Source organism: Camarhynchus parvulus, chromosome 15 (genome assembly GCF_901933205.1).
Source record: "Camarhynchus parvulus chromosome 15, STF_HiC, whole genome shotgun sequence".
NCBI lineage: Eukaryota > Metazoa > Chordata > Aves > Passeriformes > Thraupidae > Camarhynchus > Camarhynchus parvulus.
In genome coordinates, this window is record NC_044585.1 from 2806717 (window position 1) to 2832845 (window position 26129).

At 40.0% G+C, this 26129-nt stretch overlaps 1 protein-coding gene across 2 annotated transcripts in view; it reads right to left on the reverse strand.

The window, feature by feature from the left end:
• SPECC1L (sperm antigen with calponin homology and coiled-coil domains 1 like) overlaps positions 1-26129 on the reverse strand; it is a 64426-nt gene that overhangs the window by 32875 nt on the left and 5422 nt on the right. For both annotated transcript variants that reach the window (XM_030958564.1, XM_030958565.1), the window contains exons 2-7: positions 17194-17383; positions 11794-11953; positions 9422-11055; positions 7726-7933; positions 2052-2125; positions 1405-1580 (exon numbers count right to left, since the gene is read on the reverse strand). In XM_030958564.1, the coding sequence (XP_030814424.1) occupies positions 1405-1580; positions 2052-2125; positions 7726-7933; positions 9422-11055; positions 11794-11953; positions 17194-17346 (2405 nt within the window). In that variant the 5' untranslated portion in view covers positions 17347-17383. The remainder of the gene's footprint in view (positions 1-1404; positions 1581-2051; positions 2126-7725; positions 7934-9421; positions 11056-11793; positions 11954-17193; positions 17384-26129) is intronic.

Consider the following 26129-nt stretch of genomic DNA (forward strand, 5'->3'; position numbering starts at 1 on the left):
GGTCATTTCATTAAACTAGTTTTCTTTTCATTGTAATTCAGAAATAGGTTATCAACTCAAATTTTCACTGTAATTTCTTACTGTTTGTCAGCAACAGAGCTCAGCATCTGGTAAAAAAAAAGTCTATCAAATCAATATTTGATATAAGGCTTAATTCCTACTCCTACTCACACACGGATGAAAAAAATTGAGACTTAAGGATTTCATCATTCCACATGAAAATAATCATCTCAGAGGGGAGAATTTTTTTCCACCTGAATGAATGGAAAACAATTTAATGCTAAGGAGGTAAAAATATGTTCCTGGTATCCATCTTTAGGCAGCATTAGCTTTTCTCAAAGTTTCACAGCCTGTGAAAGGATCTCCTATCCTACTAGATGCTGGGCTAAATGTAATGTAAATCTCACCAAATTCCCATCCATGCAGAAAACAATTGTTTTATATATACACACCACAAGCATCATTACTGTAAACTATATACAGATCTGACCCCTAGAGACAATGTAGTCAGGATTCAAATGGTGCTGTCCAAGATGTTCCTATTTGAGGACTTTATTACTTCTGAAAGACATATAACTCAGCTTCTAAATATCTGGAGCACCTAATTCAAGCCACAACACATCACAATTTGAGTTATTTTTGTTTTTATATAGAATGCACCTCTAATTATCACTAGAAAGAAAACAGTGTAAGTTACATGCAGAACTAGGTGAAGGTTTCTTCTCAGGTAAAAACCCAGCTGTGTTTTTAACCACACCAAAAGCCTTGACTGCTAATAAAGAAATATTAATGACGGTACAGGAAAGCCAACACTGCTTGTTTTTCACACTGTGAGAAGCCAAATCATTTTAAGCTGTTAAACTAGAAAAATCCTCCAACTTGGTTTTGTAAAACCCTGGGTGGATTAAGTACACAGTATAAAGAAACAAATAGTGCTGTTGTAAAATGCTGAAAGCTGTAGGGGGATAGAATATAAGAAAATAAAGATAGTGTAGAAAGTAATCTTACCCCTAAGGAGTTGCAGCTGGGCCAATTATCAATGATTAGGAACAGGCCTGACTGTAAGCAATGAGAAGAAGAGTGCTATACCAGAGTGGGGTGGCTGGGTGAGAAGGGAACTGCAGTCAGCTGGCTGCTTTGTGAAGAAGAAAGAGTCAGAGCTCTGAGCAGCTGCCCATGAGAAACACCAAGAAGGTTTGGAACTTTTGTGATAAGGAGACAACAGTTATGGAACCCCTGCGATACGATGACAACAGAAAGCAGCACAAAGCAGCTTGCTGAAATACAGATCCTCACAGTGAGAGGATTTACAAACTTCTGGAGCCTCAATAAATAAGAAACTGGATTCCAAACTGCCCTCTTCCCTGCAAAAGAGAGCACCCATCCCTGTTGTTATTTGCATACTTGCGTGACTTTATCTCCTCCAGCTCCTTGGTGAGTTTCTCGTTTTTCTCCTGCGCCTCGTGCAATCTGCGCTTCAGGTCCCCGATCTCCTCCTGCGCCTCGGACTTGATGTCGTTGGCAATGACCACTGCAGTCTGCAGGTCTGCCTGGAACTGGCGCCATTCTGCTGACTCCTCCTGCAAGCACCAATTTGGAAGTGAAAAATAAAAGTTATCCTTATTATTCATAGTTTTCCCATGCTGTTAAAGGAAATTATTTACAGGAACTTGTACAGTGGTAGGCACAACCTAACTCACAAGATAAACTGAAGAGGTTTTGCTGGAAATAATTAAACTTTGGAAGTCATGACTTTCTTTTCTGGAGACAAATAAAATGTTCAAAGTGGAGGAGAAAAATATTTAATATTAAACTCCACCTCAAAATACACAGGGAACATTTTCTCCTAAGCCAAACATCTAATCTTTGTGACACTGAGAAATTTTTAGCATTGTTTAGTGGCTGTAGGTTAGTAAATATATTCCCATGATGCCTGTCTTTCAGAAAAAAAAATTATTTGCATTGTATCTAATGATATTTTCACAGTTTTATAAGCTGGTTTTAAGACATTCTAAGCTGAAAATTTATTGACTTTTTTGGTTTTTACCTACCCGGAGTCTCCTGTGAAGATTCTTGATCTCTCTTTCCATGTCATGCTTTTGATCCTGAAGTTTTTTAACTGTATCTGGAAAAAAAAGTTAAATTCCCTGTAAGATCTTAGTCAGGGATTTATTTACTTAAAAATGAATAACTGAAAAGACCTGCAAATGTTTTGGAAGACTTACTCAGAGAAGGCATTTTTATAACCAAAGACATCTGAAGAAACATAGTATGAGAGGGAATAATCTGCCAGAGGATGTAAATAGGTACACACTCCTCTGTGACTGGTAAGGGGAGCAGCATAAGCAAACTCAATTCTCATACAAATCCCAAATCACAATACTAAAATGACAAAGCAATAGCAAAGAGCAAGTAAACAAGGTAGGCAATTTAACATGAAAGGATCCTAAAAACATGGATGTCTGGGGGTTTCCCCTCCTCAAACATAAGCTGCAGCTACAGGAAGCCTTTTAATTCAGTTTAATTCCTGCCACCAAGCAGCTGACATAACACTCACAGCCCTGCCTTCCACAGGGATAAAACTGAACTCATGTCCCCAAGACTCTGACATTCTTGTCTATCAAGCTACTATTTGAGGTCAAAGCAAACTATATTTACAGCAAAAGGCCAAAACAGTCTGTGAGCTCGTGTTATGAGAGAGAGGGTCCCCTAAATCTGTCAGCAGCCACACAGCAGCGTGCCCAGCCTGACCAGCAGCAGTGTGTGGCGTCTGACAGACTGGCTACTGCAATTATTCTTCATTTGTGACTTTATTCAATGCACAAGGACCATGTGATTGATTACTCCATTCTTAAACCAAGCAACTAATGAAGCACCATAAATTTCTAATCAGTGTGTCACTTCACTGATCCTTGCATTCTAGGATGTTTTATTTCTGTAGCATTGTGTGACTGTAAAAACTGTAAAAATGATGGAGAAACTGACTAAATGCATTTTTTTGTTCAGGTTCATTATCCCAACAAATATTTTTCCTGTATATTAGCAATGCTCTTTCTACAACATGACATTTAGGCTGTTCAATGCACAAAACCTTCCTCAACAGCCCCAGGTGCAGGGACTTTTTAAGTCACAGTTAATTTCTGTACAAGAATCGTAAAAATGAAACCTCAGCTGGTCTGAAAACACAATAACCTTTCAAACTTGGAAAAGCTGGAACATAAAAAATAGACAGATACTTCTGTATTTATCTCCTCCTTGTAAAACTGCCCATTTTAAGTTGCACCCAGCTGATCTTTAGGCTTTGAAGATAAGCCTACAGGGTGGGCCACTCAAATCTCATGCTACCATGATACTTAAGCAAAGCCCTCCAATTTTTAACTTGTCTCTTGATACACAACTTGTTTGAGCTAAATCCAGAACTAGAAGGCCAGCTTTAGGCCAAAGTTATAAAAACTTGCTCCCCCCACCTTTTCCTTTAAATACATTTTGGAACAAATCAAGTTGATGTTCATTTTCATTTTTAAAACAGTTCAAAGAAAAAATGTTTTTAAAAACAAAATTTGCAGTACTACTAAAAGCAAGCTATCTAAAAATAACCACAAACCAGAAACCATAAATGCACCCAGTTAAAGCTTGTGCAGTGCCATTGTTCTGAGTTTCTGTGAGTTATGAAACGCACCATTAAATTTTAGTGTATTTATGCTTTGAAGTAAAACACAATGGTCTGGATATTCTGCAGGTACATAAATAATACAGAGCAGTTTAGAGCAGTTGTTGGAAACAGTGCTCTCTCTCTTCCCCAATCAACCAAGGAGACTAAAAATACCCCCCACCAAACTGCAACTGAGTTTGAAATGCAATGAGAAATTATGACTAATTTAAGTGATTTCACCTCTTCCACCAGCTACAGCCTGAAAATTAAAGTAGTCAAAACAGGCAGAGGCTGCCATGTGGCACCTTCCCTTTCTGCATCCCTGCAAATTCCACATTCTCTAACACACACAAACCCTTTCCACCTCCACTGCCTGAATTTTCAGTATGGTAGGACAGGTACTTCCACCTTTATCCAGTCTCCTTCTTCAATGATCACAGACAACAAAGAAGACTGAGATAAAACAAAAAGTAACTACATGTTAGGGTAAATGAAGAACAAGGAGACTCTTCTGATGAATGAACAGGATAATTAAAAATGGCAAATCAGCAAGCTCGTGTTTGACTGCAGGATCCAATTACATCTACATTTCAGAAAATGATATTGATTTAAGCCACAGTTTGACAAGACCTTGCCTCTACCTAAGAGGCAGAAAAAAAAAAGATTATGGGACATGCAGACTACAAATGGTAAAGAAAACCTTTACAGCTGGGGGTGGGAGGAAGAGTTTTGTACAACTACCAGAGAAAAGGTATCAAGATGTTCTGTATCTGCAATTTTTAATAATTATAATATAACTGGCAGTTAGAATTTATCAGTATGAAATAAAAATGAGTATTAACATTCAATTGTATAATTTCAATAGTTTCTGGGGAAAAAATACTAACAATATTCACATGCAGTATTTCAGCAAAAATGACATGACAATTCCTGGGAAGGGACACTAAATCAAGACACCCTCACAGTTTTTGTACTGGTTACACAGGCATGCCTCACACTGGGACAGCATTTTGGTTCTTTAGCACAAAATGGCCATCCCAACACAACCACAAATACACAGAGCAGTATAAGAACTACAGTTTCCTTCTGTAAGGAACAGGCACTGGGTACAAACACCAAAGCTCAGGCAATTTGTAGACCAATCTTGCTTCTGAGCTGATCATGTCAGACAATACATCTACACAGCAAGAAAGGTGACTTTTTAAGGGTCTGCCATTAGTCACAAAACTAAAAATGTTTAAAAAGGCACAAAAATGAACATCCTATTGACTTTTCCAACACTTTGTTAGAAAAGGCCTAAATATGGTAAAGCAAACATTTCATTTCATAACTGCTGTCAAGATCCTTTTCGAATGAAATATAGCAGAATTAAAACTAACACTGTCAGCTCCATAAAAGAACTATTCATTGAACATTAAAAATATCCACCTTCTAGCTCACCTACACTTGTCCTAAAAATTTACTGACTTTTAGTTACAGACTAGGAGAACCTATGTGCACCTGTGCTGAGAGAACAAGCAATGATTATTTTGTGCTTCAGAAGAAACCTTTGAGAAGTGGTAAGCTAACCTACAAATACACATTTTCTGCACATTAGGAGTCAAACTTTTCTGGAAAATATTCCCCACAAACTCTTATTAACTGCTTGGGAGAATAAGAGGTTTCTGTTTCCCACTCAGTTACTGCAGATGACTCATGTGACAGCTGGGCTACCTGACTGCTGCAAGTTTTTGGGAGTCAGGAGTGAAACCCAGAGGGAACACGCCATCTAGTGCAGTGTCAGCCTTCCCCACTGTCCTTCCTTCCTTCCTCACTGCCTCTTTCAGCTCAGCACAGCATGGAGGATATAAAACACTGATTATTTTAGTATTTCTTAGACTTTTTACATACAACAGAATCATAGAATATCCTCAGTTGGAAGGGATCTATCAGGATCATCGAGACACAATCCTGGCTCTGCACGCCAACAACTCTGCATCCCACCCTGTGCCTGAGAGCATTGTCCAAACACTCCTTGAGCTCTGGCAGCCTTGGGGACATCCTGGGGATCTTGTTCCAGTGCCCAACAACCCTCAGGGTGAAGAACTTTCTGCTATCAAACCCAAACCTCCCCTCATTTAGCTCCAGCCCTTTCCTCAAGTCCTGTCACCAGTCACAGAGCAGGGACTGAAGACCACAGTGAAGTGTCCCCTCAGTGTCCTCCAGGCTGAACAAACCAGGTGCCCTCAGCTGCTCCTCCCTAGCTTTCCCCTCCAGGCCCTTTAAGTTCTGTGCTTAAAACTCCTCATCCCAGCAGTAAGGGCTCAGCTGCAGTGACTACAGCTCTCAGCACATCTGGATGCATGTCAGGAACATCCTGTGTGCTTTTCATCAATGCAATTTGCATCCTGCTGCACACATCAAAGAGATCCCTGTTTCTGCAAGTAGACATATTAACAGCTCAAATGTGACAGTTCAATATCCAGATTAATTTGAAAAATGTTCTACTGGAGGTTCCTTGTGCCTCCTCTTGATGTTTGAAAAGCCCACAGTGAAGCATGCTCTAAGTGCTTGGAGTGTTTCCCATTTCTACATTACTATCTGTGTTGATTAATCATTAAATGGAATGAACACTCACCACCTCATCTATGAGGCATCTTTCTCCTAAGTGTAAACTCCGCCTTTAGTAAAATTTTTAAGTTATAATTTTACATTTTGTATTTGGGAGTCTATTTTATAAATGTTGTATGTACTACCTCAAAGTCCCAGATTTTTCACTATGTCCTATGTTGCCAGTACTTAGAGACTATCACGAAAAAACTCCTGTAAGAGGTTTAACTATGAACCCAAAATCAACAGAGTTTTCAAGTTGTCAGAAAAAAAGCACTTTTTAAAGTTTATGGAATTCCTCGTGTGCCATCCTCTCTTACTGCCACTAGATGCCACTCTCCTTCCAGCACAGAACTGAAACAACAGCTCGCTTCCCCCAAGGGATCACGTCAGGACATTGGCTGGTCCACATGAATTTTCCAAGACCAATAAACAACAAACACTTTTGCAATTTTTGTTGAGAATTTTTCCCCTGGCAGAGGTTTGTCTGCCTGAATTTTCACCAGTCGAAATTAAATATCTGACAGCTGCTTTGTACCCACAAAGCAGAAGCATCTAAAAATCAGAGCTGCCTTGTAATGAGGTATTGCTAGGCAGATACCCAAATATCCACTTGACTACAGGGCTGCTCCCTGCACGAGTGTACTTCAGTTAATGGACAAAACAAAACAAGTAGAAAACTGTTTAACCTTTTTGAGTCTTTGCTCCAAAATTACTGTCTTTTAGCACAGAAAGGGAAAAAAATTCAGAATAAAAACTTAAAACTATTAAGAGAAGCAGAGATTCCCTTTCAAGATAAAAAAAGGGTTGCTTAGGGAAACAACTCTCACAGCCATGTCTGAAGATACTGAGCTTGAATAAACAGTTTGGCTTGCTTAAGACACTAACTTTTCTTGATAGCAGAGCAATTAAAAACCCTTTCAATGAATATTTCCCTTGTTGTTAGAAGGAATCATGCTTTGGTTTTTTTGCTATCTTGTTTCATCTCTGAATAACATGGAAGACTAACAGATATTTAAATCCTCTAAGCAGCACTGTGCAAACACAGCTTGCCAGGGTAGAGTTGCCCGTTTTCTTAATTAGATGGAGACTAATTGCAGAATTCCAGCCCGTGGTAGGAATGTCTGAGCAGCTCTCCAAGATCAGAGAGGGAACTAAGGCACAGAGAGCTAGACAGGTACACAGTAAATATGTTTTCTACCACATGTTTTTCTACTTTGAAGAACAACTTGAAAACAATATTAGCAGATTCCACATTTGTTCTCTATTCATAGGTTTTATTCCCACACCAACTACTAAGTGGGTCTGGAAAAGCTAAGCCAACTTGATTTTTTCCTCCCCTAGTGTGTAAGGATTCTGCAAAACCTAGTCTGACTTGAATTCAGACATACAAAAGACAAGTAAAAATATTTTCAATATTACAGTGCTCTACTTGTGCTTTCCTTAAATTATCTTTTCTCTCAAGAGAAATGCATAATACTTACTCTCCAAATCAGATATGATAAGATTGTCATGAAGCTTCACAGCACGGTGCTGCTCTACTTCATCCTCCAGCTCAAAGATGGTTTCTTTCATGTCACTCCTCTCAGTCTCTTTTTCATCCAGCTCTGTCCGAAGCTTTTCTAGAGTCACATTGAGATCCTCAATTTGTTTCTTGGCTTCTTCTTGGAACACTCTGTATTCATCTTCAACCTAAAGAAGAATAAATCTCAGTTGCATATTAAACATACTTGTTGTTTTGTAACTACCACACTTAAAATCTATTTCTGCAAAGAGAAAAATACAGGAGAAATGTAAACTTTTGACTATACATTATTCTAGTGCAACTCTTTTCCTGGTCCAAAGTTAAACTTTTTATATTCCCAGGCTGGATAAATGAGCATTCCCAGCTCCTCTCAGAGCAGTGCCCTACATACAGGTGAAGCAACACCACCATTGTACCAAGGCTGAGGTTTCATGAGCAGCTGAGCCAATTTAACGTCCAGCTGCCATGGAAAAGGGACAGGGTGCAAGGGAAATGTTAAAACTCTTCACCCTTCCTTTCTCTTGCCAAAGAGAAAAAGCCTGGTCACTTGTGCATCAATTTTAGTGCTTGCTGGACCTGTGTGATGAGTGATTTCCTTAAGCAAGTGTGACATTTGTGTGTGAGGTGTGTTAGCGAACTGAAGCAGTTCTCAGAGGAGTCTGGCAAACAATTACTTTGAAAAAAAACCAAAACAGGGAAGGGAAGAAGTGGTTGACTTCTCTTGTTCAGAAGCCGGGGAAGAGGCTTTTTTATCCTGCCTCACAGGAGTGTAACATAAGTAACAGGCTGGGATCAGTGGCACAAGAACATTAACCCAACAGGGTTAAAATATAAATTTATTAAAATTTATATATATATATATATATATATATATATATATATATATATATATATAAATAGGGTGTCAGAAAAACAAGAGAAAAGAGAAAATAGGTTGTGGTTTAGTGTGAGCAATGCTGGCAGGCACCAAGTTTAACAGACAAAAAATACCCTGCTCTTAAGTCATCTGCTTCGGTGGTTTTTATTTTAAAAGCATTCTCTAACTTTAATTATTAAAATCATCTTAGTATGTTTTTCACCCCAAATTAAGGTTGATTCTAACAGGCTTGTGATCATGACTAACATGTTGTTTTGCAGCTAATATATAGTTCATACATTAAATTTGGTATAAATTGTCTCTTCAGGAAGATATACCTTTAAATGCATATGTAAAGTAATTAAATAAATTGTGTGATTCTTCTACTAGACATAGCTACTGCATAAATTAGAAATATTTGGGTCAAAACAGAACTGGAAATAAACATTTTGATCCAAAATCTAATCAGCACATAAAGTCTTGCAGAAGGTGTGCAATTTAAGCACTAAATTAGTAAAGTGTCTTAAATACTGTTTAAGTTTGGACACTGAAATGAGTTGTGGAGTTTAAATATTTTTAAAAAGTAACACAACAGTCACCCTGTAGCTCAATGTATCCATATAATTTTCTCAAATGCTGACATCATTTTCATAACAAAAGTCAAGAGAAAGTAATCAGTCCTAACACTACTGCAATCCAATTAAGCTCATAATTAATCTTTTACTTCTGAAAGAACTACAGAGGCCAAGAGGCCAATGTGTGCATGGGATGTTAGGATGCAAGGGTATTTTAGCACTACCTTAGCAATGGCATCTTGCAATCGATTGGCATCATTGCGGGTGTGTGCCAGCTCCTCCTGCAGACCACTGGCCAAGCTCTCTGCTTTTTCCTTATCCAGCCTGACACTCTCCAGCAGGTCTTGTATATCTGATTTATCTCCAGAGTTGTGTATGGAATACAGCTCGGCCACTCTCTGCTTTTCGTGCTCTAGCTGAGCTTTCAGCCTGTTCATCTCGATCTGGTCACTGGCTACTGTGGCTTTGTACTCCTCTAAGGTGGATGCCAGAGCTGTTTTGCTTTTCTGCTCTGACTCAATAATCCGTTCCATGTGGTGATTCCTTTCTTTTAACGCCCCTATCATCTCTTGGGCCTCCTTGTTGTCTTGTTCTGCCATCTTCAAAGTGTTGCTCAAGTGCTGCTGAACGCCCAGCAGCTGCTCCCGCTCGAAGCGCGCGTTCTCCGCCAGCTCCATGTAGCGCTGCTCCAGCTCCATGTAGCGCCCGCTCTTCATGTCTTCATCAATCACATAGGAAATGTGGTGCTCATCCAAAAGGGACCGGAAATACTCGATCTGACGGCTGAAGTGCTCCAGTTTGTCACTCTGCTGGCACAAAGACTCCATCAGGATTACCTTCTCCTCTCCAAGTCTTTCATTCTCGCTGTTCAGCTCTTGTGTTATTTGTTGCAGATCTGCAAGCTCCTGAAGCGTGGCCTGGAGCTCCTCAGCTGTACTGTGTTGGTTCTCTTCCATCTGATGTATCCGTTCTGTCAGACAGGCTACAGACACCTCACTTGCATTGCCACTGCTTCCCTTCCTAGACCTTTCTATACTTGGTACTCCCTCAGATTCTGAAGATGACGGAGCATCTAAGGCATCATCGCTTGATGTCAGTGGCTGATAAACTTCACTGCACTCACTGTCTAAATTATCCATGGAATTACTGTGTTGGTTGTCCATGAGAGTGTTTTCATCCTGACTTAACAAGTCTTCCATCGATCCAGGAGCAGAACCTTCCACTGAAGATGTCAGAGTGCCCCCACCATCGCTGTGGTTGCCAGCTGTAATCTCTGGACTCAAAGACTGATAGCCAAAGAGCTTTTCAGAGTTGTCCAGCCTTTGTTCCAAAGAAAAGCCCAAAGCATTTAGTCTGTCTTTTAACATTCGATTCTCATTCTTCAGCTGGTTGAGCTCTTCTCTGATGGCAGTGTTTTGTTCCTGTAACTGGAGCAGCGTAGACTCTACATCAGTTGGCTGATGAACAACAATGGCTTCTTTCTCTTCAGATTTTTCATCCCCCTCAAGATGATCTTCGTTGAGTCCCAACTGAGCACGCATATCCCTCAATTCATTTCTCAGATGCAGGATCTCCACATCTTTAGTTTTTGCTAAGGTCAGAAGATCATTCACCTTTGCTTCCAGCGCAGCTCTGTCACTGATCTGATTGTCTGACTTGGACTTGCTCATGCGGACGTCGGAGTCGGGGTTGGTGCGGCTGCGGGAGCGCTTGGCCAGCCCCGCGTCGCCGGGGCCCTGCCCTGCCAGGGGCAGCTTCTTGCTCTGGCTCAGACGGGAACGCTCCCGGATCCTCTCCCTGGAAGAGCTGGACTCTTTATTTCCAGAGGAAGTGCTACGTTTAGCTGTGGAACTTGTACCTGCGTGTTTGTTGAAAGTTAGGACATGAATTTAAAATACTGCATCTGTCACAGCAGGCTGTGTGCTTTGTATCAGCAACACAGTGGCTGATTTTCTGAAGCACACATTTATTATTAGCACACAAGCTAAATACATTTCATAGAAAATACTGGAAGTAAGCATTAACTCAACATTCAGCGTTTTCTGTTTTCTGTATTTTCATCTTATTGCATAAAAATAAAGATAGATCATTACTCCTTTATTTCCAGATGGTTTACAGCTTTGCAAGCATTACTGAATCCAAAACACAGCAATGGAAGGCAAGACCTATTTCAATCCATATCAATAACACACTAAATGATTTCATTTTTCTCAACAGTTTCTGAAAGCTCTCTTCCTTTATTTCTGTAAAGCAATACAAAACGTCCAAAATGTTCATTGTAACAATTCATCTTAGAGATTTAGTGCTTGTGTCATGGATTTTTTAAACAGACAATTTCAGAAAAATCTATGATTCTCTAAATTAATTATATTATTTCATCTTATATAATAGTTGCATAGTCAGTACTGAAAAAAACTAAAAGGAACACCTTCCAAAAAAGCAATTCCATTATTAAAAACAGGAAAAGAGTTTAGAAGGTGTGTGATTTGATCATGGTGTTACTGAGCACCTTAGTAAGCAGCCTGGATCCTCAATACATTAAATGAAAATAAAAAGCCCCCAACTTCCACCTTTAAGAATCAATATATCCATTTACCTGCAATAGTTTTGGGTTTGTTTTCTAGAGTGCTCATGGTTGCCCCTGGAGCTGAAGGTGCTGTTGATACACAAGAGTTCTTCTTGGCCTTGACACCGTTGGTCATTGTCACTCCGCCGCCACCAGCCATCCCTGCTAAGAGGTCATCGTTACTCTTAGTCTGAAAGAAAGGAAGAAGCAGCTTTAAAACAGCTGGCCCAGAACTCTGCACAGCCAACATTTCTACTGCTAAAGATTCCTTCAGTTTAAAAAGAACATATTTGACAAGTCATGTGTCCATGCAAGAATGCTGAAAAGTGTAAGTGTGCTGCACTGTGCAGAGTCAGTAAACTGAAATGGAACTTTAACTCCTCACATATGAGTGAGTATTGAAACTGAGTCTTCTCTCTCCCCCAAAAATTCTTAATCTTTCAGTACCAAGGAGAAAAATTAAAAAAAAAATCTATTAAAGCAGAGTAAAACATCACAGTGTAAAACTTCTCAATTTTGTCTAGAAGGTTACTTATGCATAAAAATGAAGGCAATTCTTAGATAATTAAACCACCAAATACCAGGAAGTTAGTACAATATCCTTCAATTGAGTATGATCAAATATTTTCTGGTGGTCAAATTCACAACAAAAAGCTCAAATCAAAGGAGAACAAAAATAAATCCAACATTAGCAAAATACAATTTCTACCTCAAAATATTGAGCTACAGATCACTAGGAACTAGGACAGAGCCAGGGGAAAAGCCACTCTCACCATATATCCTTGCCTTGCTTTCAAGCTCTTTTCTAGGGAATTTTAAGAGATGGGGTATTTGTTTGATGGACTTTTTGTCTAACCTCATATGATTGTTCCTGAAACTCCTGTTAGCCACAAAAGCTGCCTGGAATGTGACAAGGCAGCAAGCACAGGATTCCCAACAACCAGACTCCCAAACAGAGAATACATCTTTCAGAATAAAGCAAAGTCTAAGAAATACTAAACTCTTAAGCATTAATTGGCAGGCTTTATACTCTTTAAAATACAATTTTTCAAATGGTGAAAATCAAAATGTGCTCAACATTTTTCCCATTATACGAGGAAAAAAAATTAAAAGGAAACAGCTGTGCTAGCAGCATTCCTTGAGCAACTGTATTATTCAGCTGGATAACACATTTGAACTCTCCTCCAACATCCCAGCTCAAAGGTACTGCTTAGGAATTAACCAGTTGCTTTCCATCACGTCTGCAAGTCTGTAACTTCCAGCTCCCACACACATCCATGTTAAAAACTATACTGCAGACATTACAATTCTATATATTTAGACTAAAGGTACACTTGCTTAATTTAAAAAATAGTTGCATGTTCTCTACAGTCTCTTTTTGCAAATGCCAATTCCAGAACAGCTCGGAACACTGATCACAGCACTGTGGAAAGAGCATGGATGGGATCTGTGCCATTACAGAGAGCAGCTACAAAACAAAAGGGAGCTTTGGGAGGAGAACATATTTGCTTTGCATGCAATTGATAGAAATATAGAAAATTTACAGACAGAAAAACTATTTGTAAGGGTAAAATCCTCTAGGACAAGCACGTTTTTACTGAATCATGTCAGAAATGGTGAAATGGTGTAGCCTTCTGAGAAGGCTGATAAAAGGCTGGAAGAAAACACATCACTCCAAGGATCCAGTCTGATGTGCATCTAAAGCTGGCTTTTCTGCTATGGAAATGCCATTGTTGCTTGCTGTGCAAACAAAGCTCTTCCAAGAGCTCCTTCCTCCCAGGAGTCACAGCAGCTCCTTGATCTGCCACGTCACACAGCCAGGCAAACAGGCACAGGCAGTGGAAATACAAATAGGAAAGCAAAAATATCAGAGGGCTGCAAAAGCCATAAAGCCCACTCAGCTCGTGTGGGATGGATGGGCTGAGCACAAACTACTGGTGAACAACAATCCTGGTTTACCTGTGATCTGATTAGATTTTCTATCTAATTGAAGCTCATTTTGTGGGCATGGGAGCACAGGGGGAGAGAAACAACCCTGTGCAAGTATTGCCTAAACCAAGGTATCACAAAAAGGCACAGAACAGTGATTTTCTGCTTTGCTGCTGGATCTGCCCACCCTCCTGCAAATGTGATGGTTCAAACAGACTGTGAGCTGTCAGCATCTATACCCTGCTGAAAGACTGGGGAAATTAGATTAAGCTTTCAGACACTTACAGTACAAGTACATGTTATCAAGCCAAATAGGTCAAGATGTGACTCAGCTTGAAGAAAAAACGCAAAGTAAAATACGTTCAGACATTACTCATCTGCAGTCCTTGCTGAACAAAGGAATTTAAGACAGCCATTCTTCTTCTGACTTACCCATAAACTATTTCTGCTCTAGGTTGGAAGGCACTGCCTCCTCTGCAGCCAATTAGTAAACAGCTTCTCAAAGCTGTAACATTATACTCTTGGCAAAGAAAACTATTTAGTAAAGCTTTGGAAAAATTACAAACCAGCAGCTCTCTTCTTAATGTTCCACAATGGCAACCATTCAGAACCTTTAAAATCAAAGTATTTTTGCAGCATATCTTTTTAATTGAAGTAAAAGCAATGGTGCATATTTATTAAACAACTTTTCCCATCTACTAAGAACTGTGCCATCCTGCTTAGCATAAAAACTCCTACATTAAAATATGAAAAATTAGAAACTCTCATAATTAGAAAGGCTCATCCAGACCTATTTTGTTTTTCTGTATAAAAAAACCACTTTATAATTATACAATTCATATTCTGTTTTCCTCTCACCACTTTCTTTCAGTGCAACGAAACTTGAATAATGACCTATACAATTCATCTCAGTTTCTCAACAGGTATATCCTATTTACTGCATCTCATTCAAATCCCTTTATATATATATAATTATTCCTACCTAAGATTTTCTTTGATGGTTGTTGTTGCTGCATTGGAGTTTTTCAAACATCAAACTTCACAACAATCTGTAATTAAGTTACTGCATTTTGCAAACAGAATAGAAGCCCAGACACATGAGTACTGAAAACACACTCTAAGTTTTAATATTCAAATATTGGTCTCCAAGTCCTGGCTTTTCAGGGACACTGGATTTTGCAATTTGTCTGAAGTACAGCTGCTGTCTAATTACAGCTGGGAATGTTAGCAGGATCATAAGCTCATTAGCTGAAGAAGTCAAAAAATAATGATCTTAAAAATAAGAATACATTATTTGTAGAGTATTTTTTGACAGATCAGAAGTGGCTGGGAGTTAAACTTCTGTAGCACTAAAGTGTGTGGGGTGCTGAATGTTTTCCCAAGTGCTGGGCAAAGTGGGAGACAAAAACTGCAGAGAAGGACCCAACCAAGGGCACTGGGAAACAGACCCTGGGACAGGCTCAGCTCTGCTGGAGGGTGGGTCCCACAGTTTCTTCCTGTGCTCATTGTCCATATATTAGAAAACTCCACAAGGAAGGACAAATGTATGGAACAATGCAGTTAAAGAAGCCCACCCAAAGCTGAACGCTGGCCTGTAGTTATATCATGAAGGGGATGCTATAATTACAAAATAATGTTCTGCTCTGCAACATTATTACTGACTGAACCAAAACTGCTGTAGTACTGTATTTCTAATCTTTAATAGGGGCCTTTCACTCAATATCCAGCTCAAAGGATTGAATAACTTAGTAAGCATTGCAATAAAGTTATTTAATGCCAGCTTTTTTATGGTCAAAGAATATTAAATTTTAATTTAATAACACACCAATTCATCAACTCAAAGAGAATGTCCTACAGCCTCTATGAGGAAAACAATATGCCAAATGTTTCATCAGCAATATCAAATATAAAATCATATTAAAAAGTATTTTTTAAAATGCAACTTCTATTGATACTTCTTTCAAGCCAAAAATTATGTGATTTGTCAGTACCTGTAAACAAAAACCCCCACAAACAACTAACTTTGTTATATAAGTACAGAACACTCAAAGAAGATTCATCACTATCATTAAGTCACACAGTTGGCACAGCAGCACCATAACAAGTAAAAGACATCCAAGTGTATGAGTAAGCCTGGTTGAACATAAACCTGAGATAAGTCTTAGTAATCAAAAGAAAATTTTCATTGTGCCTCAAACACATAAATTGTCATGAATTCCAATCCCACACCAAAACATAGCCAGAAGTGTTACTAATATAAGTAAAACTGTGAAAGCATACTGGGTCAAATCTGTTCCGTGTTACATCATCCTCCTCCCTTATCTCCCTCAGAGGAATGACATAAGTAACTTGATAAGTAAACTACAAAGGGCTTTAGTTGCTTTCACAGGTTTCTAGAAATATAAAGTATGTAGTGTCAACAAGCATCAAAAGATTATTTAAAGCTAAGAAAACTGCAAGATGCATTGGGTGATGGAAGAAAGGAGGGCCACTGGGAGAAAACCTCCCAGAAACTTGGCTTGCATGTTCATCAGCAAAAGTATTAACCATTCTTCCATAGAGGAAAAGGAAGAAGAGAAAGGGAACACAGCTTCTTACTTCAGAGACCTCAACTCTTACACTTCTTTAATTTTGGATCTTTATTTGCCAGTTCCTTAAATGGCCTTTGTGGCTTCCTGTGTGCCAGTGGTTCAGGTCCCTGGTGACACCCTGCTCCTTGCTCTGTTGCTCTGTTCCAGGGCAGCAGCAGCACAGCACTGCACCCTGGGCTGCAGAGAGCAGAAGGAGCTGCATCCAGCCACATCTCCATGCCAGGGAAAGGAGCAGAGCAGGCAGGCTCATTCCATCCATCCAGCCCAGACGTGGTTGCTCCCAGGTGAAAACTCCACAGCAGCACCCCTCAGTGTGTCTGATTGTTTCTTGGAAGCCGTATGCTCCTCCATACACTGCCCTGTTTTCCTACTGTAAGAGAAAACCTCTACCTTTGAACTTGTTCTGGGAGCAAGAACCAACTTGTGAAAATTCAGCTCAAGCAGTACTTGAACACAAAGCAAAGGCCAGAACAGCCAGAAGAACTCAGCTGCACTGACCCAACAGAGATCACTGATATAAAGAAGTTCTCATGTTAGGTACTTCATTAGTTCTTTTTTCAGAATTAGTAAATAACTCCTATCAAATCCTATTAGTCACTGACACCATCCAAGCATAACACCAAACAAATAACACTGGTCAGAGCACAACTTCCACTCTGCTCCTTCTGCACAGCAGCCAAGGGCTGCACAGCACACTGCTCTCCATCTCCTGCTGCAGAATGGAAGTTCAGCATGAATGACACACCAGATCCTGTCACCCTGCCCAGCCCTCTGTAACTACCCAGATTCCCTCCAGCTACCCATGCAACCTCCAGTCTAAGCTGCATTAAAGACAAACCTGGAAATTCTACCCTTTTTAAAGCTTTATTGTAAAAAATACAAATAATCAGAATGTTCTATTGGTTATTACCTTCAAAAGAGATGCTGATGTCCCAGTTTTGGAGAGTTTTGTTACTGCAGACACTGAGGAGCCGTTTTCTGGTTTGGCTTTTTCACTTGTTTGAGCTTTATTTACTCCAGGCACTTTGGGCACTGAGCCAACACTCCTGCTTGCTTTCTTCATTCTGGGCTGTCTGTTTATGATGCATTTACAAACAAATCTACAAGCAGAAAGAAAGAGACTTCAAACATAAAATACAGATGAAAAGCAATGTCTTTTTTTATAATGTTCTATTTAAGACCAGAGATCCAGAAGAACAGCACAGACCACAAATTAGAGCCAAACAAAATGCATGTGACTGACCAATGGTTTTTGCCTTTTTTTAAAAGGGATTTTTGCTAAGGACTAAGCTCCACTCCAAATTATAATAATTTCTTTTTTTAAGTTCTCATTCCGCAAATGGCATTGAACTGAGGATATTTTATAAGTGACCCATGTTGCTGAGCTCACTCATTAGCCAGCAAAAAGAAAAAAAGAAAGGCTTATTAGGGAGCAATGTTCTTTATTTCTGACTGTGGGAAGGAAAACACTGTGGGAGTACTCAGGCAACAGCTTAACTACCAACAACACTGGATCTGAGAAAAGATTACCACTAGCTCAGTAAAACAGCAGTCGTGGAGAAAATCTTACTGCACAAAAAATCCAAAGAAGTTGAAAAATTCAGATTCCCTCCAACCAGTTATTACAAATCACAATAATAAACACATGGAACTTTACAAATTTAACACGAGTGGTGTGATTCTGAGGATTATCTGCAGGAAGGAGCCAGAAGCAGCTCCCTGGGTTCCGTGGGCTGCAGTGAGGACACTCCTGCAGCCTGGCCCTGCTGTCCCTGTCAGCAGAGAACTGCCAGCACTGCCGTTCCACCCACAGGCTCTGATGAAAGCCCAGAAAACAAAGCTGGGCTTTGTTTTATCCAAACCAGGAGCAGCCACAGCAGAAAACTGTAGGTATTAGAACAACAGCAGCTGATTCCAAGGAAGCACAGACTGACAGGAGAACGGCCACAGGAAGAACTTGAAGCAGGGGCTACTAGAAAGACCAGACACAGCAGGATCTTCTCCTCCTGCAAGAGGGAGAGCTGGCAGCTGTTTTCCTCATCACCCCTGAGTCATGGGATGGAAAATTAAAAGGACAACATCCTTTTAATGTTGTCCTTTAAGGACAACATCCCCACTCCACTTTCATTCTGAAGGATTCCAGGTGGAAGTGAGTGATCAGGTTTATGTGAGCCAAATATCTCACAGCTGATTGGAAACATGAAACACGTCCAGTCATTTCCATCTCTTAAAAACTGAAGCATTTCAAAGGCACAAAAAGCAGACTGATGGCTGTGTGCATAAGACATTTGACATAACACAGTGGTCAGAAGTACTAAATAATTTCAGCTAACAAAATTAACACCATACCCTTACACACACTCCTTCCTTCTGAGCACCACCTCAGCTGCACACAAGTATGTTTCAATTCTGACTTTGATCAAAGTCAGCAAAACTGCAGGACTTTTGCCTCCTCAGATCCCTAAGCACTGTTAACAGAAGCAACAGGAAGCTTCATCTTAAAACACTGAGAATATTTGTTTATAGCTTCCAGATTCCTTTTAGTTCTGAAAGCTGCCATGAACAGACACAGAAAACTTTGTTTGCTGTTGCAGTTTCATCATCGCAATGTCAAAAATGCACCAGTGCTTCCATATAGCTACAAGTAATCAGAACACTTTCACAGAAGACTAAACAACTGAGAGATAATTTGAAATGAGTGACTCTTAGCAAACCAAAACCCAAACCAGAAAAGCCCCATGAAGGTAATATGTTTGCTATACACACCTAATATTAAGAGGTACAACTGCCTACTAGATTCCAGAAGGAGATGGTAACACTGGTTACCATCTAAGTTGCCACACTTCTATTTCTTGCCTTTTTCATGTTTATGAGTCACTTACTTGTGCTTTTGATCTTATTCAATTGAAAACTAAAACTGAAAAATACTAAAGAGGACAGAGTTCTTTAGCAGAACCGGCATCTTTACTTTTGAGTGGTATTTCTGATGTTTTACAGACATAAATAAATTGCCCATGGCACACTTGAGGAATAACTGAATGAATTTTCAGAGCAGTTTGTAGCAAAGCTGACTGCATTTAAAAAAATTATCCCAAAGAAAAACTACACACCTGTGATACATCCAGTCAGTCAGAACCATCCCTTTTTGCCAGCTCACAGAGTGAGAAGGCCAGTGCTCCCAGGAGGGTTGGGGCACTGGCAGTGATATGACTGTGGTACATTTGGGCAAAGCCTGCCAACCTTGCCTGGCAATGCAGATAAAGCAGTGGCCCTGGCTGGCACGCAGACACCCAGCACTGGCTGCTGGCAATGCACATTTTCCACGTCTGCAGAGCACATTCATCAGCCCTGACACACCTTGCAAAGCCAGACACAGCACACACGAGCTTTGCATGCACAGTAAACACAGTTGGATCTGTTTATCACAGCAAGGAAGAATAACATTACCCACTGGATGGATGGGCTCAAAGAGATGCAGGCTAACATTACCTTTTACAGAACAAACCCTTTCTGCTGGAATCAAGATATCTCAGGGGGGCAGCAGTGACAAGACTGTGAATCAAATGTTTCACTGTCACTATTGGACACAAAACAACATGAGCATACACACCACCGCTCTCAAGGTGAAGAAAAGGGAAGTTTATTTTCTGATTCTAACATAGTTTTCTAAAAGAGACAGTGGATTGGAGGGTGAAAGTGCCACCTCTCCAGTGACACTGGACAACTTAACAGTCCATCAAATTTCTCTTCTTCTATAAAAGAATGTAAAACAGTAAGTTATTTACAGAAAGTGTGTGAGAAAGTTTGCTACAAAAATGTAAACAACAGAAGGCATAAAAAATCTTAAAAAATCAAAGTGACATTTCACATCCATGAGAAGTGTTCCTGAAAACATGCCACAGTGTTTGCTTCAGGAACAGCGACTGCAAAGCAGTGATGGAAGAAAGCAAAACTCAACAATGTCAGCTAAGTATAATCCTCATGTTTCCACACAGCATTACTTTAAAATATCCATAAATTTGATACCCAAGACCAGTATTTTTGATTCACTGAAACTCAAAGGTAGAACCACATTTCCAGAAACTTTAAGGATTCATAGAGGACAAGAAGACTTAGAAACCACTGTTCCTGTTTTAATTCTAGAGGAGCTAAACCTTAGTAGTTAATTTCCTAATGAAAGAAGTTTACATCAATAGAGTTTAAAAACTGAGAAAAATATACAAATGGGTCACACAAAATAAGAACAAGACATCAATTAGCATTACAGGTTCTAAAAGCAGCTGCTTACTAAGAGTCCTAAAGTGAATTTATGGCCTCTCTGTGCCAATTTCTCCCCTCCTGCCTTCTACCAGGAAGGAAAAAGTAGATGGGGTTTCAGCACTGAATACAGAAGACATCAGTATTGTGTGACTGGAAGTAGAAAAAGCCCTGCTTCACCCAGTTTCTCAAAAGGCAGGTATGGCAGATAAAAACTACTTTTGTGCTTCTGAAGAACACAACCACATTCCTTAGGAAGAAACAGTATTAAGAATCAACAATAATCTTGTCTTTGCCCAACAAGAAAATTTAACAATAAATTTTAGAATAATAAATAAAATACTCTCTAACCAAAGGAAGCTTTCTGAAGAGTAACATAGAGCATTAACAATTCAAACGAGAACTAAAATATTATTTCACTATTGTTTTAAAAGAAAATATTGCATATAAAACTGTATTTTATCTTTTGCCCTAGGGAGAAAGAAAGAATTACTGAAGACTTCCTTTCCCTTTATACACACTTCCTCCTCCTCAAAAAAAAAAAAAAAAAAAAGAAAAAAAAGAAAAAAAAGCCACTGCTAAAGAAAATACTCATCAACAGGCAGAAGACGTTACTGGAAAACATTTGATTAATGATAGCACAAACAGTATCAATTAATCAAAATGGAAAAAAGCCAAAACAACCAAAATATCAGATAGAAAGACTGCATTCCTGAACTGAACTGTAACTATTCCCTCTAACCTGTATCCTTTCCCAGGCGTCTCTCTTTCCACAGCACACATAGTCCAGCACACAGCACAACTCGCTCAGGAGTGCTCTCCCTGCTCTGCACTGAAACCACTCCTGGCCTTTATACCAGCTGCAAACACAACTGCATAAATAATAATTGAAAACTGTTTTGCCCAATAGCATGGCTCTGCTGCTGACTGTAAACTGATATGATACATCCAGCCCGCCAACATGCAATGCTTTCAGCATTACTCTTCAGAACCCTGAGCAGGGCAGGGAGGGGATGATTCCTTACTGTGATTATTTTAATCGCATCCATTATTTAATCTGCTTGTCTATGCTAATATTGTTGTCACAAAAGTAAAGAGCAGTAGTTACAAGAGTACAGAATATAGTTTCCTGTGCCTGGAAGACAATAGAGGGTTGAGCAACAAAAGTATTTTTGAGCGGCATTAAGCAACGCTATCGACTAAAAATAACGAAATATTAAGAAAATTATAAATAATCTTTGAATTATATTTAAGAGAGAAAAAACAGCAAGCAATCCCTCAAATCTGAGGCTACTGAGCACTTTTGGAAAATCAAATACCCAAGTTACAGAAGAAATTGCTCACATCTAAGAGCAATAGAGTCAGCACACTTTCACTCTGTATTTGTGCAAATTCTTTGGTTTTGATATATTTAGGCTGACAACTTTGCCCAAATAATTAGGGAATGACGTTTTCAGGTCACTTATACAGTCCCAAAAGGCAGAAAAGCAAAGAGATTATAAAATACAGCCTCATCAACCCCCCGTAAAACACAGATACAGAACTTTCCCAAGTCTCTGCAGAGAAGACAGCACAGACACCAAATAGTTACATATCTGGAATATGAAATAAGCTATCTAGAAAGAGACACAGCTCTCTGTATCTATAACTTTCAGCCTGCAAGCTGCACAAGCACTCTACAACGTCTCTTGCTCAATAATTCCAAAAACACGATATATAAACCACTGGATTCCAGCAGCCCAGAGCAAATAGTGCATTTCTTTTATTGCTTAAGATCAAGACATCAGTGTCAGTGACTTGCAAGTTTGCTGATGCTAGTGGGTAATTTAAGATACCAAGGATAACAGCAGAGTCCATGGAATCACAAAAACCCTTATGAGACTGAGTGGACAATAAAAACAGCAAACAAAATTAAATATAGGTAAACACAAACACATTTATCTCTCAGAGGAAAGCAACCTCAGCTTCAAATATAAATGTGCTCTCAGTGTATCATTACTGCTCAGCAAGACTACAGCATTCTGATTCACAGCTTCATTAAACTATCAGTGCAGTGTGTGGAATAGGAAAAGCAAAAAAGCAAAGCAATTCCAGAAATTATTAAAGAAAGAAATAGAGAATGAACCATAAAACACAAATATCACACTCAACAAATCAATTTTTTGCCCATCTACCCACACTTTAATTGCTATGTGCAGTTCTTCTCTCGACCTAAAAAAAAAATTCTTACAGATCTTAAAATGATTGAGCAAGGGGCAAAAATAAGATCAAAGGTATATAACAGCTCCCATGAGATATCTCACAGGGATCATGACAAAAGCCTATCAAATCTGGAATGGCATCAAGAAGGCAGACTGGGAGTGGTTGTTTATCATCTCTTCCAGTAAAAAAGTAAAACTAAAGACCAGCAAATTAATTTAGAGCCAGATTCTAAATTTAAAAAAAAGGGAGCTGTATGTTTAATGTATATTGTGTAAGGTGATGGGGAGACTGGCCATGCACAAGATACAGAAATTTCCTAATTGCTGTTAAACATCTGAGCACAAAGGGCTCAGAAACCCCCCTGAGCCAAACTAATTACAAGGTGGGAGAGCAGTCAGGGTAGGAGGGAAGACTTTGGGTTTGGGTTTTTCCTAAGGCATCTGCCCCCAGCTGCAGGTGGGCTGGAGCTCCAGCTGGGCTGATCCCTGTGCCAGCGTGGGCAGTGCTGCTCCGTTCCGTGCTGAGGGGAAAATACACAACTGGGCATTGCACTGCAACACAGATGGAGCACACGGGGCTGCACTCCTGCAACAATGGCTTTTAGAGAAAAAAGACCTTTCTTTCTTTTCTGTTTTAAAAATTCTGAAGAGCCTTTAAAGCTTTTTATTACAAGATGTGGAATTACAAAAATAGGAATTCTGCATTTAAGTTATGTTATCCATCCACTGTTTTTAAGCTGCATTTGCTATTGCTACTTCTCTTTCAAGCAGAAGGGAGGAAAGACCAGAGCTTTGGGCAAGAATTGGCCGTTGCACACCTCAATTTCTCTACTCCTTCTTTGGAGAAAACTTCAGAGCTGTAGCTGCTGCGAGCGATGTGTAACCGTTGCAATACTTAACATTCCAGACAAGTGACAGGAACATTTACAGAACTCCTGAACTCACAAACTGTGCTCTAAAGGCCTTTTCATAACAAAATTAAATTATGTAGCCTTGTTTTCAAGCTCCTATTTCAAACAACTGCTATTTCAAACCGCTGCCAAGGAAAGAAAAAACAACTGTTCATCAACTAGCATGGAGAAACTGTTCTACAGGGAAGGGCAGCACTGCCCATGACTTGGTCTCAGCAGGAGCTTCTACACTGATGGCAGCTTCAGAAGACTTTTTTAATTATAACTTTGAAAAACAGAATAACAGACCAGGCAAATCCGTAACTTATTGGTATCCATTGTTGAGTTGATTACAAAACATTCTATGTCAGCTCAGTACCTTTAACATGCCCAATAACTACAGGTGCTCACAGTCCAGATCAAAACACCATCCACATTACTATTAAATAGGGTTTGTTTCCTTAGTGCTGAAAATACAGGTAATTTGGTTACATTGTCGTTTCTCACTCCTTTTGGTAAATTTCATGGTTGCATCCAAATGTTAAGCCACACACTAAGAGATGAGGCAGCATACACCTATTTCCTGGGTAGCAATTGCACTTCTATGTCAGATTTTACATGCTTGAGCAAACAGCAAACATGTCAACCTTCCCTGTAAAACCCTTGGTTAGTATTCTGATAAACAGAGCTAACTGCTACAGTGACACTTGCTTTCCAGGAAAATAAAAAAAATAACACACAAATTTTTCCAGCCAAGGGACTGGCCAGCTTTAAGCATAAACCCCAGTAATCTAAAAAGTGATACTTGATCAGTTAACTCCATTAATTGGAAGTGCTCTTACCTGTTATTCCAAGCATGGTCTAAAGCAAGTGTTACTCCAAATATCAATGACCTTCCAGTTACAAAGGTGTATTTAGTGTCCTATAACCTCAAGCATATACTGTATTCCTCACACAACAACCAAAGTCCACTGGTAGAATGCTTACAGTGTTAATTGTGGTGATTCCTACAGCCACGAGTCCTACTGACAAACACATACATGGAAATTCTCCTTTCAAATACTTTCAAAACCAGCCCTGTCAATTTAAAACCAAGGGAGTTGATAGAACAGCACAACAAAAGGTGTAGGACCAACACAACAGCTTCCTTCCCTTTCAAAGTGACTGGCTCAGCATCCAACATCTCACTGCCATGTTCTCTCTCCAGCACAGCTGGTCCCAGAAGTGCTGCCCTGAGCAGGTGACCAGTGGTGACCTCCTCCCTTTGGTCCACTGTAAATGTTATCAGCTGAACTCCGATATCAGCAACTGCAGCAAAGGCTTCTGCTGCATCAAGTTCCCAGGGAGGAGCAAGGCAGGCAGCAGCCAGTGCCCCGCACAGGAAGGGGACAGAGAAGGGACGTGCAAAGAGCCATTTCAGAGGCAGACCAGTGGCTCCCAGCACACGTGTGTGACAGGTAAAACCAGTAAGAGAAGTGATTAACTTTGACTGGGTCTCATGCTCATCCAAAACACTCCACCAGATCTTCAGTTCATGCAAAATCCAAACACTCCCAGTCCTGATAGCAGGATGGTTATGGTGATAGATCTGTTCTTACCAGCAGCTTGAGGACTTTCTATTGCCTGGACATCTGCAGCTGGGAGGTGACTGAGTGCTCGCCATGTCCACTTCACCCCCAACCTGGTCTGACAACATTCTTGAAGGCATTGCAACAAAAAAGTCCCAGAGAACAGAAGAAGCAATAAGAGATGCATCACCTGAGGACCTTCCCAGGCCCCAGGTGCTTACAGCTCTGGGATTCCCAAGCCCAGAAGGACCATCCTGGTCTCAGATGCACCAAGCAAATGGCCTGAATGGGAATGGCTTATGCACAGCTCAATCTCGCTAAAGCTGGGGGAGGGAAGTGCCTGTTGGGGATTGCTTAAGTTAGTCATGAAAATAACTTAATTGTACCTTGCCACCTAAAGAGGCAGTCCCACCCCTTGCTCAGTCCTCTCCCTTCTCTCCATTCTAGAGATCACAGCTCATTTTTGATGAGTTGGTCTTTCAGACAGATCAGGACTGATGTGACTCACCTTGTAATTGCTAGATACTATGCAAAGGAAGCAGCGGGACAGGGAACAAGAAGGAAGTCTCACCCTTTCAGAGATGGTGTAGCCCCAAATTTGTTTTAATTCAGTTTCAGGCTATTGGACTCTCAGGAACAGACCTGCTTTAAATGAACCTCTTACCGCCCCCCACCAAGCCACCAACACTTTCCAAGCCACACTGCCAGGGCACAGATGAACAGGGTTATTTTTATGCTATCACCACATCACAGGGCACTGAGGGGTCTGAAGCCTGGCTAGCTACAGATTTCAATTCTGTGCAGTGGCCCACATCTTTCCTCACCTCCAAGACCTGTCAACAGCACCCTCATTACACAGTTTAAAGGCTTCAGGCTTGGCAGACAGAGCCACATGCAAATCCTTCCTAAATACTCTGGTATCACTAAGGG